The sequence below is a fragment of the Emydura macquarii genome, unplaced genomic scaffold (assembly GCF_026122565.2).
Source record: "Emydura macquarii macquarii isolate MOO-44397 ecotype Brisbane River unplaced genomic scaffold, CSIRO-AGI_Emac_v2 contig_2422, whole genome shotgun sequence".
Classification (NCBI taxonomy): Eukaryota; Metazoa; Chordata; order Testudines; family Chelidae; genus Emydura; species Emydura macquarii.
The window spans coordinates 36,124,590-36,144,214 of record NW_027132559.1 but is presented as its reverse complement, the minus strand read 5'-3'; the positions used below and the strand labels follow the sequence as shown (position 1 = coordinate 36,144,214).

The 19,625-nt window shown below is 43.3% G+C and overlaps 2 protein-coding genes across 7 annotated transcripts in view; one reads left to right on the top strand and one right to left on the bottom strand.

Annotated features, from left to right (window-relative positions):
- The window catches only part of NMT2 (N-myristoyltransferase 2), a 55,852-nt gene extending 45,211 nt beyond the window's left edge, over positions 1-10,641 (top strand). For all 3 annotated transcript variants that reach the window (XM_067562278.1, XM_067562276.1, XM_067562277.1), the window contains 3 exons: positions 975-1,142; positions 8,660-8,797; positions 8,983-10,641. In XM_067562278.1, the coding sequence (XP_067418379.1) occupies positions 975-1,142; positions 8,660-8,797; positions 8,983-9,003 (327 nt within the window). In that variant the 3' untranslated portion in view covers positions 9,004-10,641. The remainder of the gene's footprint in view (positions 1-974; positions 1,143-8,659; positions 8,798-8,982) is intronic.
- A 1,500-nt stretch (positions 10,642-12,141) lies between these two features.
- Positions 12,142-19,483, bottom strand: RPP38 (ribonuclease P/MRP subunit p38). Of its 4 annotated transcripts, XM_067562280.1 has the most exons (6): positions 19,324-19,483; positions 18,507-18,577; positions 17,623-17,699; positions 17,162-17,224; positions 15,734-15,894; positions 12,142-13,216 (listed from the first exon to the last, which is right to left on the bottom strand). In XM_067562280.1, exons 5-6 carry the CDS (start codon positions 15,776-15,778, stop codon positions 12,335-12,337), a joined length of 927 nt encoding a protein of 308 aa, XP_067418381.1. In that variant the 5' UTR covers positions 15,779-15,894; positions 17,162-17,224; positions 17,623-17,699; positions 18,507-18,577; positions 19,324-19,483; the 3' UTR covers positions 12,142-12,334. The 4 variants fall into 4 exon arrangements, with proteins under 4 accessions (XP_067418381.1, XP_067418382.1, XP_067418383.1 ...); XM_067562281.1 differs by lacking the exon at positions 17,162-17,224; XM_067562282.1 differs by lacking the exons at positions 15,734-15,894; positions 17,162-17,224 and having other exon boundaries at positions 19,324-19,481.
- Positions 19,484-19,625: the final 142 nt, after the last annotated feature.

Here is a 19,625-nt window from a genome sequence, read left to right as displayed (position 1 = left end):
AAATGAGAATGTGAAAAGCAGAAATTCTGCATTTTTGTGTACCTAATACATATTTATATACTCGACTCCAATGTATCCATAGGGTTATAATATTGAAATAGATTATAGTTTTATTGTGGTTTACTGAGTATTGGAGACATCCCTGTATTTGACATTTGAACTTTACAGCAGAGGTCCTTATTTAAAAAAAAAAAAAAAAAAAGACATCTCTCTTATCACAGTTCAAGTACCCTTTTGAGCTACTATCTTGCAGTTTGCTAAACTCATTCATTGTGAATCACTAGAGCTGATCTAGATATGCTACATATTTCCCACAAAAAAATGCAGTCAAAAAGCAAAAAATTTCCTTTTTCAAAGAGTTGGAAAAATTTTGAGAAAAGAAGACTGAGGGGGAACCTGATAAGTCTTCACACATGTTAAGCGCTGTTACAAAAGAGGACAGTGATCAATTGTTCTCCCTGTCCGCTGAAGGTAGGACAAGAAGTAATTGTCTTTATTTGCAGCAGATGATATTTAGATTAGATATTATAAAAACGTTCTAACTATAAGGGTAGTTAACTATTAGAACAGATTACCGATGGATGGATTGTGGGATCCCCATCACTGAAGGTTTTTAAACACAAGTTAGACAAACACCTGTCAGGGATGGTCTAGTATACTAGGTCCTGCCTCAGCATGGGGGGATGGATTTGATGATCTCTTAAGCTCCCCTCCAGCCCCACCTTTCTGTTTATTAAATTAAGATGTTCTGAGGGCACCAATTCTGTGCGTCTGATTTTTACCAAGAGAATTTTTGAAGTTGTGATGAATACGCTGTAGGGACCAATGCCGATAGCCATGCCCACCTGCATGGTAGGCTTCTGGCAGCCAGCATTTGTACCTTCCCAAAACATCTGCTGTGCAGGGTGGTGGCTAAAACTGTAACTAATTAATTACAAATTGATTCTTCATTAGATGATCTTTTTCTTCCCCAGAGCTCAAATGGTATTTTAACCGATTTCCTGAGTTTTTACACATTACCTTCAACGGTTATGCACCACCCTGTTCATAAAAGCCTCAAAGCTGCCTATTCCTTCTACAATATTCATACAGAGACTCCTCTCTTGGACCTAATGAATGATGCACTCATTATAGCTAAATTGGTAAGTAGCTTATTTTCCCTGTCTACTTTTCTCAGAAAAGTAGGGTAATTTAAAAAAAAAAAAAAAGGCAGTATTTAATGTGTAACATACCATTTTCTTTTACACTATAAAAGGATTTGTAATGCACCTGCAGAACAAAAAAAATCTGTACTAGCTTTTCTCTCCACTTTGAGCAGCACTAGAGAGTGAAAAAAAATTCCCATAAACCTGCACTTGTGGGAGGGACTCGCCTTATTGTTAAAAAATATATTTTGAACAATGTTCTGTTACCAATAAGGTTCAAAGCAAGTGGTTTATTACCCTGTTTGGTAACATGATAACTGAAACACAAGGTTTGAGTCTGCTTTGAGTTGCTAGAGCTGTTCAGAGCATCTGGAGTATACTGTGAATCTGGCCCTCAGTGTCCAAATTAACAGTAAGCAGTGGATATCCAGTGTTAGAAGAAATAATTAAATAATTAAAATGGTGACTCATTTATGGGTTTGGACGACTTACCAAGATTTGCGGAAATAAATTAATTTGGTTTAGTAAAATGGCAGGGTTTAGTTTGTGTTGGGAGTTTAATTGAAATTACAGTTAGTAATTAACTGTTTTGTCTTTTAAAGCTACGTGAATGGTATTGTATATTAAAGTAAAGAAAAGGTGTAAAGCATTTTTAAATAATATATTTTCAAATTCTAATTTTTAAAAACACTTTCTCACACAGAACAACATTAATGACATAGTTTGGGAAAATGGAGAAGACACTACAAATGAAGGGTTCAGAATTAAATTTAATGTATTCTCATGGGTTCAATGCCACCTACCACTAAAACTACTAGACACTTTCATATTCTGCCATGCATTACCCTTGTAAAATGTTTGTGTAAATGATGGTTATAGGTATATGGTGATGTGTATCTACAGAATCAATACCTCACATATTTATTTTCATTTTAAAAAAAGATGAACAATTCAGAAGTAATATAGAGTACAAATCAGCCCTGTGAACTGAAATGAATGTGTAGTATTTTCGCTCTTCTTCAGTGCATGAAGTTTTGAGAATATAACAAAATAAGGTTGGCTAAGATGAAGAGTGAAATGGAAATTCAGAAGATCTTATATATAGCTTTTCAAAGAACAGATGGTCTGTTTTTAATTAGTGCCCTCTTCAAATTGCTGACAGCAAAATAAAGGGGGGGAAAAAGCTGTAGATAAGTATTGAGCACTATATGGTATGTTCATTTGTAGAGTCTGATAATAAATTTCCTTGAAACAGGCAAATATTTCTTTCTGCTGTGAATCCAGTAACATATTTGATTAACAAAATCTGTAAACTTGTTTTACTTTTGTAAATTATTCTTATTCAGAGAAATACTTAGTACCTAGTTAAAATAAATTGTTATACAGATTTATATGCAAGTGGAGTACCGTTAGTACTTGATGCGATGACTGAGGTCTCCGGTATGTACAAGTTACTTAATATTCTTCGAGTGCTTGCTTATGTCCATTCCACTATAGGTGTGTGCACGCCTCCGTGCATGGTTACCCGGAACCTTTTTCCCCTTAGCAGATCCCGTAGGGCTGGCTCCGGCGCCCCCTGGAGTCCCGCGCACATGCTGTGGTATATGAGGCGCTGTCGACCCTATGCCCCCTCAGTTCCTTCTTTCCGCCCGTGACGGTTGCTGGAACTAGCCTTGCTTGCAGCAAGTACTATTCCTCTTCTTTGGACTTGTTTTTTCTGTGTTTAGTTTTAGTTAGTTAAGTGTAGTTAGAGATAAGGCAGTCCCAGCTGGGATGTCTTGCGGCCAGGGCATGCCCCAGTCGCTGGCCTTCAAGCCATGTACCTCCTGCGGGAAGGCCTTCCCACCCCCACGACAGCTGTCTTAAGTGCTTGGGGGAAGCCCACAGAAAGGATAAGTGCAAAATCTGCAAGGGTTTCAAACCGAGGACTCAAAAAGACAGAGAAATCCAGTGAAGTCCTGCTGATGGAGGCAACTGAGCCAATGTCCGGCGTCTGAGCCCACCCGCTCCACCTCAGTACTGAGTGTGGCATCAGTACAGAGCGCGCCGTCAGCACCATGCAGCTTCACTGGTACTGAAGAGGAAGCAGCGCACAGAGGGCGGACACTCCCCTGTGCCGTCGGTACGGGCAGGGTCAAGTACCTAGATGCACCGATCTTGGACTGTAGAGACCCTTTCTCTGGTGCCTGCCTCTCTGGCTAGGGAGCCTCCCCCAACTCCTGAGAGTGGGAGAGTGCCCCTGCTGATGCTGGAGGCTTTTTAGGCGGCAAGAGCCTTGTTGGCCTTGCCTACGCCCTGCCCTCCGCCGAGGGAGAAGGGGCCGGTGTCACGGGGGAAACCTGTGTTGGGTCCCCCTGAATGGTGATGGAGATCCCTGGTACGGGGAGAAAGATCTCCCTCTGGATGGTCACCTATGGTAGAGCAGAGCTGCTCCCCTAGTAGTCGCTCCAGGTCGGTGTCGTGGAGCCGACCTGCACTGACACGGGACATGGAGTCTCCTTCTCGGCTCCGATGTCGATCCCCGGCACCGGAGGCAGTGCAAGCCAGGAGGTGGCACTGGTTGAGGTCTGCCAGGCGGCATTTGGACAGCTCCCGTTCCCGATCTCCAGCACCCAGGAGTTCGCTGGCATCCAGTCGATGCAGAACCCAGTTGTTGTCGTCGGAGGACCTGGCACCGATGAGTTTGCCTCTGCACAGGCAGCACAGAACCCAGTCATCGGAGTTGGGCTCGGTACCGAGGAGCTCGAGATGGCGACGAACTCGGTCACCAAAGGCTGCTAAGGAGCCGCAGGGCAAGCAGAGCCAGAAATAGGCAATGCTGAGGCGGCGGTCCGGTACTTCTAGATCTTCGGAGCATGACCCCGCTTGTCGGCACCGTGTGCGGCAACGGAGGCAGTCCTCATCGTCCTCCAGGTCGGAGGCGTCAAGGGGACGTTCTCCAGCACAGAGAAGTGCCCATGACCCGGGACAGACACGGTATCACAGATCCAGGGCCTTGGACTCTGATGCTGCTTCAGGGTCTCCCCGGGGGGGGCAGTCGTCGAGTGAGTCGCCGCCCCCATAAGGAGCCAGACCCTCTGGCGCAGTTAGCCCCCGGATGGCCCCAAGGACAGTGGCCACCCCAATAGCCTTACTGGGCCCCATGGGGTCTCCAGGTGGGACCTCGGCCCCAACCATTAAATCTTTGGGGGTGTAGTCTGTGCCTCTGGTACAGGAGAAGGCCCATCAGCATCATTCCTCGGATGAGGAGTCAGACCCCCAGGAGGGAACCTCAGCGGGTACAATCTTTTGCCAGGAGGTGGCACACCTGCAGGCTGCACCACTGCAATCCTCCTCCTCCTCACCGGACAAGGCAGTCTCCCAGGACCACTCTGCGCCACTGGATGATGTCAGGGCACACCAGGAGCTGCTCAAGAGGGCTGGAGCCCTCAACTTGGGGCTGGAGGTGGTGGAACTAAAAGAAGCCGCAAATAGCCTCTTTAATGTGCTGGCGGCAGCTGCCCCAGCTCGAGTGGCCCTCCCAGTCCATGAAGGGATCCTTAAAATTGTGCAGGCCCTGTGGCAAACCCCTTCCTCGGTCGCCCCGACGTCAAAGGCAGCTGAGAAGAAATATTACGTCCCGGCCAAGAGGTTTGAGTATTTGTTCACACACCCTGCCCCTGGGACCCTGGTAGTAGATGCTGTGAACCAGCGGGATAGGCAGGGTCAACCAGGGTCAACTCCCAAGAACAAGGACAATAAGAAGCTGGACTTGTTTGGGGAAAAAGATCTATTCAACGGCAAGCCTTCAGTTTAGAATTGCCAACCAGCAGGCTCTCCTGGGCACATATGATTTCAACCTGTGGGACTCTCTCTCAGATGTTTTGCTGAGGTCCTGCCCCACGACCAGGCCATAGACTTAAATACTATTGTGGAGGAGGATACTGCGGTAGCTAGAGCAGCGCTCCAGACGTCCTGAGATGCTGCTGACTCAGTGGGCAGGGCTGTAGCCTCTGCCATTTCTATGCAAAGATGCTTGTGGCTGCAATCCTCGGGGCTGCCCCAGGAGGTTCAGCAATCCATCCAGGACCTTCCCTTTGATGGGTCGGCCTTATTTTCAGACCAGACTGATGCGAAGCTGCACAGTCTGAAGGACTCTGGGGCCACGCTTCGCTCCCTGGGCCTCTACACGCCCCAGTTTTCTAGGCATCACTCACGCCCCAGGTGCAGCAGCAGCCAAGGTCTCAGCCCAGACCTTTCCAATCCCTAGGCAACGGGACAGAAATAAGGGGTTTAGGAGAAGGAATCAGCCCCTAGCTCATCCTCAGCCCCCAGCAAGGGCCCCCCAGGAGGTCGGGCAAATTATTTCGAAGAAGAAAACAAGGTTACTTACCAGTAACTGATGTTCTTCGAGATGCTCATGTCCATTCCACAACCCACCCCCCCGTCCCTGCTGCCGGAGTTGGCAGAAAGAAGGGACTGAGGGGGCGTAGGGTTGGCAGTGCCTCATATACCACGGCATGTGCACGTGGCTCCAAGGAGCGCCAGAGCTGGCCCTACAAGATCTGCTAAGGGGAAAAAAGTTCCCGGTAACCATGCACAGAGGCGTATATATACCTGTAATGGGCATGAGCAACACATCTTAAAGAACAGCAATTACTGGTAAGTAACCTTGTTTTTTACTTTGTGTATATAAATCAGAAACAACTCACAAAGACAGATTAATGTTAATAGAAGGACTAACTATGTATCATGACCATTCTATTATTTTTAATCATATGAGATATATTGTATCTTGATCATGGTCTTGATGGATTTATTAAACTAAACAGGATTGGGCTGAGTTGGAACTTGCATAGGAGATACCCAGGAGACACAGGAAGTAGCGTTTATGATTCAAGTCAATAATGTAAGTCCCAGCATACTACTGGAATTTCAGGGTCATATTTTCAAAGGTATTTAGGCACCTGAGGATGGAGCTAGATACCTAGCATGACTTTCAAAAGCATCTAAGTGTCCAAATGCCTTCAAGAGTTGGTGCCTGGGCAATTTTGAAAATCCCAGTAGGTGTTTCTTTGCATCTTTAGGTGCCTAAATACCTTTACAAATCTGGTCCTCAGTGTTTCAGATAAGGGGGCGGAGAGGGAATGTAAAATATATTCGAAACACAACCTAATTACAAACAAAAATCACCCTTAAATAAAAGAGGAAAACAGGAAGCTGCCCTTTTGGCAATAGTTTGGGGTAATTTGTGGTACAGAAGTGCAGCTCTTTATGAGATTTTCAAAGTTGTAAGTTCTGTGCTAGTTTAACAGTGGTTTTAATATGAATATATATATTCACATAGGCCAGGAGTTTCAACCTTGGATATGGAAAGTTCAATACCTATATCTATATTTAGGCACCTTAAACAAGTGGGGTCAGACTTTTCAGACATGCTGAGCACCTTCAGCTTCTATTGAAGGCTTAAATCAACAAAGATATACTGGACCATACATAATTCTAATAAAAATTGTGCTTCAGGAATGAAGAATTTACAAGTTGCTACGTGTGTATCTAAATTACAATTAGACTGCAGCATAGGATATATAGTTAAGGTTGTATGTGCAGATTTAACAGTGTCATTTCCTGACTTTTGAGTGCTTAACTATGCATCTTTAATGTTCTTTTCACTTAGTTTTGATGGAACTTCTGCAGGAGAGAGGCTCTCTACTGCTAATTTTGGAGTAGTTCAGCTTTTACTTCCCCAGATGCATAGATGCAGAGGCCTTACCTCCTTATTTGTGCACTTTCTGTACATTTTTTTACAGCACATCTTCCTTAGGCGCATATGTATACATGGCATGAACTTCTTTAGTAGCATATCATGTGAGAAATCTCTGAGCAAAAATTTAGTTTGCATATATGATGTGACTTTTTTTTAAAAAATGAGTCATAACTTGGTCAAAACAAAAATATTTGTCAGCTTTATGCTATCTGCTATTCCAGCACTAGATCTGGGTTTTTTTAAACCACTTTTTCTTTATAATGGAGAAAGTATTTTTTTCAGTCTCCTCTTGCTCAAGCAGCTGAACATTGTTGTTGCGGTTACTGATGATTTATATTACAGTTTTGCCAAAAAGTTCCAGTTGGGGCTGTCCTGTCCTGTACAGGCCCACAAAAGTTTACAGTATAAGCCACTATCTTGCAATTGATTGTGCACAAGTGGTGTGCTGTGCCAACACTAGGGTCATCAGATCGCAAGTTTGAAAAATCAGGACAGAGGGTGGAGGATAATAGGCGCCTATATAAGACAAAACCCTGAATATCAGGACTGTCCCTATAAAATCGGGACATCTGGTCACCCTAGCCCACACAGAGGGAACCCTAGTGAATTCAGTGGAGCATCACAGAAGTGGAGCAAGTGGTGTGACAAATTACAATATCACAGACAAAGGCTCCTAGGCACTATAGCAGTGTTTCTCAATTATATTTCCTCCCCCCGGAACCCTTGCCCAGCCATTCCAGACCCTCCGCCGAAAAGTCCAAACTATCTACCCCTTTTTGGTGGTGCGGTGAAGACAGCTTTCGGCGGTGGGCTATCTGAGCCGTTTTCGGCACCACGATCAGCTGTTCGGCGGCGCGCTAACAGCTGATCGGTGGCCCCATCAGCTGTTCGGCGGCGCGATAGCAGCTGATCAGCGGCTCGCTGACAGCTGTTCGGCGGCGCGCGATTTAGGTTTATTTCAGCAGCGCGGTTCCGCTTTTTTGTGGAACCCTTCGACTTGTCCCGCGGAACCCCAGGGTTCCACAGAACACTATTTGAGAAACACTGCACTACAGTAACACATATAATAATAGTGAGTGAATTTAACAGAGTGGAAGGGGATTGGGGGTGTGTGTAAAGGCCAGTGTTACAGTAGAAACTCATAAAACTACTCAAGTTCTGTGGCATCTTGATGGTAAAGAGACTTCTGTAATGGTAGTGGATTTGAGGAAAGGGAGGGAGGGAACAGAGGACAAATGAGGGGGAGAGAGGCACATGCAATGAAGACAGAAGATCTAGTTCTTGCATCACCTTTAGGAAGGGACCAAACTTGAAAAAATTAATCCTGAAAATATAAAAATGTATAAAACAGGTTAGGATTGATATGTTATGCAGCCAGTCAACTATAGCAGTTAGTACTGTGCCTGTTCAAATGCAGTTTACTGTAGACTAAACTAAGATCAATCTCAGTGACTGTGCAAAGAAACAAACATATAACATTGAAACCGCATTAGGATTATTTTGGTGTTTCACCCCTCAGTGTCACCTGACAGTGTCCTACCTCCTAGAGATATTACCTTCAATCTAAATTCCTGTGCAATATGCAGACTGCATTACTTTCTATTGGAAAATCTGCTATCCTGCATGCATATCGGACTGCAAGATCAAATCCCATGTCTGTTTATTGAAAATGGTTAGATTCTTGGGTACATTTTTATCCATTATGTGCATATATAAAGTGTCATTTGAAAATTAAAATAAAATTTCAAAAATGTTTTGATATTGGCAGAAAGGATTTGATGTGTTCAATGCACTAGACTTGATGGAAAACAAAACATTCCTGGAAAAACTCAAGTTTGGGATAGGTGATGGCAACTTGCAGTATTATTTGTACAACTGGAGATGTCCTGGCATGGAATCCGAAAAGGTAAGAGAGAAGAGAGCATCTGTGCAGTTAAAAAAAAAAAAAAAATTCACCTAGGAATGTCAAAGCAGACACAACTTTTAAATAAAAAAATGTAAATTGAACATCTAAGTTTCAGAATTAAGTGCGAAAAGCCAGTATTTGTTGCCGTACTTGCCCTAACTACTGCATTTTTCTTCTTCCTTTAGGTTGGCCTTGTATTACAATAAGGAGGACACTTGTGTTTCTAGAACTTTGAAGTTATTTGGGTTGATTTAATCTACATAACAGTTCTTGGAACAGCATTGTTCAAGAGGAGTAAAAGCACAACCTCAGTGAAATTGAAATAATCCATCAAATCTAAAATAATGAAGAAATCCATATCTGACCTATTTTACACATTTTCAGATAGAATGGAAAGTTCATGAAACTTTTATTGTCCATAAAAAGAATCAAAGCACATTCATTTAATTTTCAAAGCTTAGCTCGCACCTTGATAAAAAGAAGGGGTTTTTTTTTCCACTCTGTATAAAAGACTTTTATACAAACTGAACTGCAGTGGTGGATTAGGGTACGAAAATATTTGCTATTATGTGAATGAACTGCTGCATTTCTATTTATTAAGTGGTGGTGTATGTTTGTCAGTGTAACAGAATGAAGGATCCAAACTGAGTACCTTTGCTTATTTAATTCACATGGATATCATCATTTGGGGGAAAATAATGGAATATGATACAGTTGTAGCTATTATGAAAGTCTTGGATGTTTTTGTAATTGGAGCAGTATGACAATGTGCTGGTTTGACTAGTGCATTTGTTTCTCCGTAAGCAACGCTGCCAAATCAATAAAAATACAGATTTGTACTTTGATCTTCAATAGATCAGTGGATTGATTCAATTGTATTGCACTGTTCAGTGCAGATATTATCTTTGTTGCCAGAATGATTATAAATTACTGTACTTAGTTATAGCTGTGGCACAAAACCTTAGTTTTTCCTCAGTGGATCAACATCTGCCTGTGTCTAAAACTAAATTTTAGTAGTGCTATCAAAATATCTATAGTTTTGAATGTTTTCAATGCTTCTGCAAAATTGCACATATTCCTTTATCTACTTTTGAAGTCTGTAATTCTAACAAAAAATATCTTATGTAAATAAGTATTCATAAATTGTTACTAGTGGTGGTTTTATCCTGAATTTGGAACAAAAGATTTGACTATATATATATATTGCCAGTAATCAAGAGCGATAGATGCTTCTCTCTATCCCCTGGAAAGACTGGCCTTAACTTAAATGCAACAACCTGATTATTTCCCCATGACTAGTCTGCAACCAGAAGCATTTGGTATACATTCCGTGATGTCAGACTTGTATCTTAAATTGTGATAGCAATTTTTAGTTTAGTTATGCTGCAGTCACATGAGCAGCAAGAAAATCTACACTAGCAAACTGTTCTAGCTGAAAGTGCCAAATTGTGGTGAAGGCTACATGCTGTGCAGCTATTTTGGACATTACTTGAATATTGTGTGAAATGTTTATGAATAAACCTGGCTTTAACACCCCATAATCCTAAATGTGAGAGCAAATTTTGCTCAACTTTAGGAGCTGTGTCTGAAATTAGCAGTATTGATAGACATTTAGTTGTGCTTCTTTCGCACTGGACTTATCACATTGTGTATGGCAGCTTATCTCACGTCATTCTTTTATAAAGCAGAGGGCCTCCACCCCCTATGTACAGGGGCAACAGGCTCTCAGGCTTTGTCTCGACTAGGCTTTAAAGGCATGTTAGGTAAATATGTTCTAATGCCTACTAATACATACTTAATTGAGTGTGCAAAGTGCAGTCTGTGCTTTTAATATGTGCTTAGCTGGTCAAGTTAAAGCATATACTGCCCTTGTCTACATTAGACTTTGAAAGGTAGTACATTCCAACACCCCATGCTTAAGCTTCCAATTATCTATACCAGGATTTAATTGCCCACTTCTGCAGTTAAAGCTAAAATGGTTTGTATCTTAAAAGTCAGTGCAGGCCTATTGCTAACCAGAAAAACACAAGGCTGTCTCTACATGGGTACACCCAGAAATGTTATGACAAATCAACTTAACCTTATGTTGATGTGCCTCAGTTAAAGTGTCTTAACCACTCATATGGATGCTCTTACACAAGAATAGAGCGGCCTTAGTTACTGTAGTTTAATTCTCTGCCAAAGACTGAGGATTAAACCAGTGGTTCCTAAACTTTTTACTCATGTGACCCCGCAACTACACTGTCCTTTTTGCACCCCACCTTTATATCTATGAACTCTCAGCCCCAACACGGCAACCCTAAAGCCCACCTAGGTCCACAGGAGGCAGCAGGAGAGGTTGGAGAATTGAGCTCACATTGCACTCATCCCACACTGGCAGCTCCTGTTCTGGAGGAGGCGGCTGTGCCTAGCTCCCTGCTGTGGGTATTGCAATTAAATGCATGGGAGTGCATCACCCCTTAGGTTTTCCTCCTCCCCCGCAGTGTGACAGACGGGTGGCCAGGCCAATTTTGAGCAAATGGGGCTCGCAGCACAAGTTTGGCAGCTAAGCAAATTTGAGTGGCACTGCATTGTGGCACACAATTCCTGCAAAATAACGGGTGTGCTCTCTCATTACATTCTCCTGCTTACTACAGCAGTTTCTTAAAGTGCATCTCCCTTTAAGAGTTAAATATCATACCATTTTCAGCTTCTTGGAAGGATTACAACTCTTTTCTGCCACTTTACATATAACAAAATATATCTGAACTTAATGAAAATAGTTTCCAAACTCTCTTTTTGTGAAATAATTTTGACACTTAACTTCATCTCTCTATTACATAGATCCAGTGAGAGAATGTCATGGTTTACATATAGCAATCTTTTTTTAAATGCATTTTTTCTGTAACAGAAGTATTTAATTTTTCATATTCAGCAAGACTAATATTTCCTTTAGCATATCAGAGACCAAATATATCTGGGATCCAATTTAGCATGCCTCTCTTGACCAAAACAGTGTCCAGTAGAGCAGAGTGTTAACATTAACAAACAGCCTGTATGCATGCTACCACTTACAGATGTTTGCTTGAAACATCTTATAGATGACCAGCTTTTTAAAAAAAAGTTCATAGCAGCCTGGATACGTGTTTGAATAAACTTTCAATTTTGATATTCATTTGTTTGAATAGTTAAATTTAATTTGAGTTTTGTTCTCACTATATTCATTCCCTAAAACAGAAAAAAACTTGATGCTTTTCATGAATAGTTCTAGAATGTGCATTTGCTATCACACACCTTTCTTTCAGCCCAGGCTCTCTCAACATTAATTAAGCATGTCTCTGCTTAAGTAGTTAACACTTACACAATTTTACAGGCTGTATGCTTTAATAGCCACACAAAACAAATCTCATAAGTGAATACAAAGTATTAGGAGAGTTCATTTTCTTTACATCTGAAGCCATAACATTTAAAAGCATCTAACAGCTTACATGAAGCACTTTCCAATACGGCATAAAAATCACTTCACTCCCACTGTTATAGTACCTGTACTAAAGAATGTTATTTTGAAGCAGCTTTTTTATTTTTCGGGGGTTTCCGTATCTTCTTTGGATTTGGAACAAGCTTTTTAATTCTGAGAGCTTGTAAAGTTACATTTGAAGAATCCAACTTATTGCTTTCAGTACACTTCCGCTTATGGCTTGGGGAGAACTGCTCTATTGATGTCTCCATAAGCTCGGCATCTTGAATTTCCAAAGGATTAGTATATGCTTGCACCATAGGTTGCTCAGTTCCATGGTGAATCCAGGGCACATCCAATTTAGGTATCCGTGGAGTTATAGCTTCTACTACTTCAGTAAAAGTGTCAGAATTATTTTTAAAACCCAGTGCTAGAACAGATGTTAAGCCAAGAATAGGTGCTATGCTTTCACTAAGACGGGGAACCTGGCCAGCTGGGATAGCTCGACTTGCACTCAGCTGAATAAGGTGCATGGTGATCATAATAGGCTTTGCAGATTTACACACCAGCACTAGAACTAGTTCATGTTTTTCCAAAGCTCTAGTAACCTCATTAATGCCAATAGCAAGCTGTTTCCTGATATTTAAGTCAGTCCACCCTTGTTTTTGTTGAATATGATCTGTTTCCTTCTCCTTGGGAAATTCACTACAACCACTATCACATTTTTCTTTAATTTGCCTTTTTGAAGTAGAACGCTTTTTCCTCCTTGGAGTCTCAATCTTTTTAAGACCAATGTGTTTTATCCTTTCTTCCAGGGTCTGAAGTATAAAGTGCATATCATCTCCTTCTAAGGTATTCCACTTGATATCATAGGGGTTATTTAAAGATGTTTTTACAGTAATTTTTTTTGCTTTACGGACTGATCCACCCCTTGCTTGAGCTACAGGCATCTTGATGCTTTCCTCTGTGTTCTGACACCTCACCTATGAAAAAGAGAAAATTAGTTAATATTTTAAAGACATCCAAGATGAACAGTCTATAAAAAGCACCTCTCTTGGGTGTACAATAGTCAAACTCTTCTTATTGCAACAGATTTGTGCTTCTCAGTACCATTCCTAACTTTTGAAGATATTTATTGCCCAGTTCACATTAGCTCAGTACCACTGTTTTTTTGTTTTTTTTTAAAAAACTCTTTACAAGAAGCACATTCAGAAGTCACCCAATGAAATTAATAGGCAGGAAGTTTAAAACAAACAAAAGGAAGTGCTTCTGTACACAATGTACAGTCAACCTGTGGAACTCATTGCCAGGGGATGTTGTTAAGACCAAAAGTATAACGAGGTTCAAAAAAGAACTAGCTAAGTTCATGGAGGACAGCTCCATCAATGGCTATTAGCCAAGATGATCATGGATGCAACTCGTCCTCTGAGTGTCCCTAGCCTCTGACTGCCAGAAGCTGGGAGTGAATGACAGAGGATGATTGCCTGTTCTGTTCATTCCCTCTGAAGTACCTGGCACTGGCCATTGTTGGAAGACAGGGGACTGGACTTGACCTCTCAAGGTCCCTTCCAGTCCTATGATTAGACTTCAGTAATTATTTGGTAACGTAACACCTGCTCCATTCATTAATGAAAAAGCAACAGGTCAACTCATGCCAAAAAGTGATGCCTCAAACTGCACAGAGGCTGCTAGAGGTTCTACAGATTAAAAATCTAAAAGTCAAAGCAAAGTATAGAAGTTGTAGGAAACAAATACATTTAATTTTTACTGCTGAACATCTGCATTTTGGAATCGCTTCAGAGAACAATGATCTGAACCTATTTCAGCTGTAGCTATTGAATTCATGAAGTATATTTTTTACTTTGATTAGCAGTTCTCAGTGTTTCCCCTATTGTGTGATTCACATTAGTAAGTGTTCTTGTTTAGAGGCATTTAGAAGACACAATTTAAAAAAAACCCAAAACACTAATTCTTAGACATTAGTAAGGAAAGACAGATATTTTACTGTGGGCCCCCATGGGAACCCACATTTGACCTACAATAGCAGCATATGTTATTCCACACATGGTATTGTGACATCTAAAGTAAAGGAGCTTAGGTTTCAAATCAGAAGGGTTGGGACCTGTCATTCTCAGGGGAAGCTCCACGATTACAGAACTCCCTCTAAAGAACAGACCAAGCACAATCTTAACCACATTTAAAGAATAAATTTACCTAGATATTTCCCAAATAACCATTTCATAAATTACCCTGGTCCTGTCAACATAGGCAAAAAGGTATGGGTTTTAATCAAGTTAGCTCAACTTGCTTGAAATCCCTCTTTAACACCACAAAGACACCTTTAAGATCATTTGTACTGCTCATGTGCCTAGGCTTCCACCTAGACCACAACACAACCAGTTCAAATGATCTTACAATCACCCTGACATCCACTGGAAGAGCAATACAGCAGAGCACAGACAATCCAGGAAGTTTTTGGAGAGTGTTGCAGACAACTTCCTGGTGCAAGTGCTGGAGCAACCAACTAGGGGCTGTGCTCCTCTTGACCTGCTGCTCACAAACGGAAGATTTAGCAGGGGAAGTAGAAGTGGGTGGTAACCTAGGCAGCAGTGATGATGAGATGGTAGAGTTCAGGATCCTGACAAAAGGAACAAAGGAGGAGAACAGCAGGATACGGACCATGGACTTCAGAAAAACAGACTTTGACTCCCTCAGGGAGCTGATGGGCAGGATTCCTTGGGAGGCTAATATGAGGGGGAAAGGAATCCAAGAGAACTGGCTGTATTTTAAAGAAACCTTATTAGGGCACAGGAACAAACCATCCCGATGTGCAGAAAGAATAGCAAATATGGTAGGCACCCAGCTTGGCTTGACAAAGAAGTCTTTGGTGAGCTTAAACACAAAAAAGAAGCTTACAAGAAGTGGAAGCTTGGTCAGATGACGAGGGAGGATTATAAAATTATTGCTTGAACATGCAGGAATGAAATCAGGGAGGCCAAAGCACAATTTGAGTTGCAGCTAGCAAGGGAAGAGAAAGGGAACAAGAAGGGTTTCTACAAGTGTGTCACCAACAAGAGGAAGATTAGGGAAAGTGTGGGCCCCTTACAGAATGGGGGAGGCAACCCAGTGACAGAAGATATGGAGCAAGCTGAGGTACTCAATGCCTTTTTTGCCTGTCTTCCCAGACAAGGTCAGCTCCCAGACTACTGCACAGGGGAACACAGAATGGGGAGGAGGTGAACATCCCTCAGTGCTGAAGGAACAGGTTCAGGACTATTTAGAAAGATTGAACATACACAAGTCCATGGGGCAAGATGCAATGCATCCAGGGGGTGCTAAGGGAGTTGGCTGATGTGATTTCAAAGCCATTGGCTATTATCTCTGAAAGCTCGTGGCAACTGGGAGAGGTCCCTGAGGATTGGAAAAAAGGCAAATATACTACCCATCTTCAAAAAAGGGAAGAAAGAGGATCCAGGGAACTAGAGACCAGCCAGCCTCACCTCAATCCCTGGAAAAGTCATGGAGTAGGTCCTCAAGGAATCCATTTTAAGGCACTTGGAAGAGAGGAAGGTGATCAGGAACAGTCAACATGGATTCACCAAGGGCAAGTCATGCCTGACCAACCCGATTGCCTTCTATGAAGAAGTGACTGGCTCTGTGGCTGTGGGGAAAGCAGTGGACGTGATATACCTTGACTTTAGCAAAGCTTTTGATAATCTACCACAGTATTCTTATCAGCAAGTTAAGGAAGTATAGGTTGAATGAACGGACTATAAAATAGATAGAGAGGTGGCTAGATCATCGGGCTCACGGGTAGTGATCAATGGCTCCATATCTAGGTGGCAGCCGGTAACAAGCAGAGTGCCCCAGGGGTCGGTCCTGAGGCCAGTTTTGTTCAACATCTTCATTAATGATCTGGAGGATGGGTAGATTGCACCCTCAGCAAGTTTGCAGATGACACTAAGCTAGGGGGAGTGGTAGATACCCTGGAAGGTAGGGATACGATACAGAGTGACCTAGACAAATTGGAGGATTGGGCCAAAAGAAATCTGATGAAGTTCAACAAGGACAAGTGCAGAGTCCTGCATTTAGGATGAAAGAATCCCATGCACAGCTACAGACTGGAGACCGATGAGCTAGGCAGCAGTTCTGCAGAAAAGGACCTGGGGGTTACAGTGGATAAGAAACTGGATATGAGTGAGCAGTGTGCCCTGCCTGTCAAGAAGGCTAATAGCATATTGTGCTGCATTAGTAGAAGCATTGCCAGCAGATTGAGGGAAGTGATTATTCCCCTCTATTTGGCATTGGTGAGGCCGCATTTGGAGTATTGTGTCCAGTTTTGGGCCCCCTACTATAAAAAGGATGTGGACAAGTTGGAGAGAGTCCAGTGGAGGGCAACAAAAATGATTTGGGGGCTGGAGCACAAGATTTATGAGGAGAGGCTGAGGGAAGTAGGCTTGTTTAGTCTGTAAAGGAGAAGAATGGGGGGGGATTTGATAGCAGCCTTTAACTACCTGAAAGGGGGTTCCAGGGAGAATGGAGCTAGGCTGTTCTCAATTATAGTAGATGACAGAGCAAGGAGCAATTGTCTCAAGTTACAGTGGGGGAGGTCTAGGTTGGATATTAGGGAAATGTTTTTCACTAGGAAGGTGGTGAAGCACTGGAATGGGTTAGCTAGGGAGGTGGTGGAATCTCCATCTTTAGAGGTTTTTAAGATGTGGCTTGACAAAGCCCTGGGCTGGGATGATTTAGCTGAGATTAGTCCTGCTTTGAACTGGGGGTTGGACTAGATGACCTCTGAGGTCCCTTCCAACTTCTAATCTTCTATGATTCTACAGTAGTTTTTCCAAATCAAGCTGTGTCTACAGAAACATTTGAGAGGGTAGGGGTGTCTTCACTGAGTACAGCTAACTTGATTGAAAAAATACCTCTTCTGCTCATGTAGACAGGGATAATGACGCTGCTCCCCAGGAAATCAACTACCATTACCACTATAAATCAGAAGACATAAAATAAATATAAAGTTCATACTGACTATGGCAGTGGAGTTTTTCCTTTTAGAAGTCATTTGATATCTTTAATTTTGTATTCAACCCAGACACTATAGTTACACATTGTTTAGAAATGGTTATATTTATTATTTGAATATTTATTCAGCTGCATAGCTCTTTGACAAAATAGGTACTGTAGGGTCATTTTTTAGTAGCATATCATTGATCAGATAGCTTAATTTGCAAGATGTCTCATAACAGGAGCGACCCAAAGGCAGAAGTAACTAAAAGACAGAAAGTATATACTACTGCTAGAGAGGCTGAATGTGTGTACCCTGGGCACAGCCTAAGAGGAAAAATGACAGCCTATGATGGTGAGGGGCAAAAAGAGAATGTACCTTTTGGATTTCCTTCATCTGAAGACTTTGAATGAGAGAGCCTCTGGCATATGCTTCCCCTTTATACTGGACAAACACTAAGAAAGAAGACATCAGTAGAGGGGCACACAAAAAGTAGTAGGACAAAAAAAAACAAGATTAGCCAGGTTCAGATCTGTATGGAAGGGGCTTCACTCCATGAGATTTGATTTCTCTTCTCTCCGTCCCAAATAATCAGATTAAGGGAGGATGGTAAAATTAATTTAGAAATAGGAAATAATGTAGTGAGCCAAATAAGTATGAAATGGCATTTTTTAAACACTTCAAACATTCACAAAACCAAAAGTAAAGCTACAAAAAAGTTTGAAGAAGAGAAATATAAAACTTCAATTAATTATACGAAGTACACAATTGTTACAGAACAGCATATTGTTTCCTACGAGTTCTCCACATTGTGTACTTTGTACCACAATTTTATAATAATAAATGTGCATTGTTTTTGTTCAGGTCTCATTTAATATTAGGTCCATGGTCCAAGATCATCCTACATGTTAAAAAGATGAGTATTTTAAAAGTATGTACATAAACAGGACTTAAAAATACACTTGTGAGCAGGAAGCCTTCCCTGGAGCGTGGGGGTTATGGCTAAGTCTTCAATTTCTCAAGAACTGTTTAAGACAAGTTTCCAGCTAGTATGCTTGCAAAGGTAACATCACAAACATGAACTAAATATAACATCTGCGGAAAGACATCTTCAACACTACTGCTGTTGCTTATAGCTTTGCCTAACAGTGTTACAGTGAAATTAGCAGGTTATCTAGTCAGTTTTGAGGCGCTTTCTGGGAAATTTGTTGACAACAGTTAAGCTGTCAGTAATCACACATCACTATAGCTTTTACATTTACCTCTGACTAGTAGATTTAGTTCTCCAAACAGTAAATTTTGGAAGCCCAACAGATAGCTCAGAACATCACCCCTAAAAATAATGGTAAACTGTGATTATGGCAAAATATCAATATTTAGCCTTGCTTATCTGCTCCTCATGGGACTAATGTTCAAAACCTGCCACTTCTCTATTCAGAAACTAAGAGCAACATCCAAACCCCAATTCCAGTGACAGAGCTGGAACCACGTGGCAGGACCCCAACCCCATCTCAGCCAGAGCCCCTCACTCCCTCCCTCCCTCACCCCCCACCTGAGCCAGAACCCCCACCCTTCTCATCCCAAATCCCCTCCCCTCCCCCACCTTACCCAGAAACTCCCACGCCTCCCCCACCCAGAGGAGCCGGAACAATTTGTGCAGTGCCGCTGCTGAGAGCCACTGAAGCACCAACTGCCAACCCCGGATATGCTAGAAACCACGTCAAGCCAGGGGTGCGGCAGTACCCCCAGTTCCAAGCCCTATGCCCCCCGCCCCTCCGCCCAAACCCCCTCCCTAGCCAGAAACCCACCACCCGAGCGAGGACCCATCCCCCCTCCACAAAAGCCAGAAACCCCAACCAACGCCCTCCTCCCCCGGCCGCCTTCCCCTCATACCGGGCCCGGGCCCGGGCCCAGACCCCCGCCACCGCCCCGGAACCTGGACCGAACCCTCCCCTCAGACGCTGCCCGATCCAGCCTCCAACGCCCGCTGCCCGCCCCAGCGTCGCTCGCCGGCCGCCCGACACCGCTCCGGCCCCGCGCTCAGGCCCGGGGACAACGGACACCACGAGAGAGACTCGCCTGTCGCCTCCCACCCGCGGGCTGCGGCGCGCCCGGCTGACGGGCTCGCTGGTCCCCGGCAGCGCCAGCAGCAGGCCGCGGTGCGTCCGCAACGGGACGCCAGGGGGCGCTGCGAGAGCGGCCGCGCGCGTCGTTGCCGCCCGGCCCCGTAAGTAACCCCGCCCCAGCCCAGGCGGGCCTAGCAGGCGCGCTCCGGCTCCGCGCGCCCAGGTCAGACCCTCCCCCCACGTGCGCGGGAGCCCAGCCCAGCCCTGCCTCGGATCGAACAGGCCAGTCCCTCCCTTCCCCCTCCTACGTGCGCG

Bases quoted from the DNA above. Each gene is read 5' to 3' on its own strand.
- RPP38 (XM_067562279.1), bottom strand. From the start codon at position 17,715: ATGTCTTCTTTCTTAGTGTTTGTCCAGTATAAAGGGGAAGCATATGCC. The intron at 13,217-17,622 runs GTACATTCTCTT...TCTTTTTCATAG, and splicing joins AGATGAAGGAAATCCAAAAG to GTGAGGTGTCAGAACACAGA.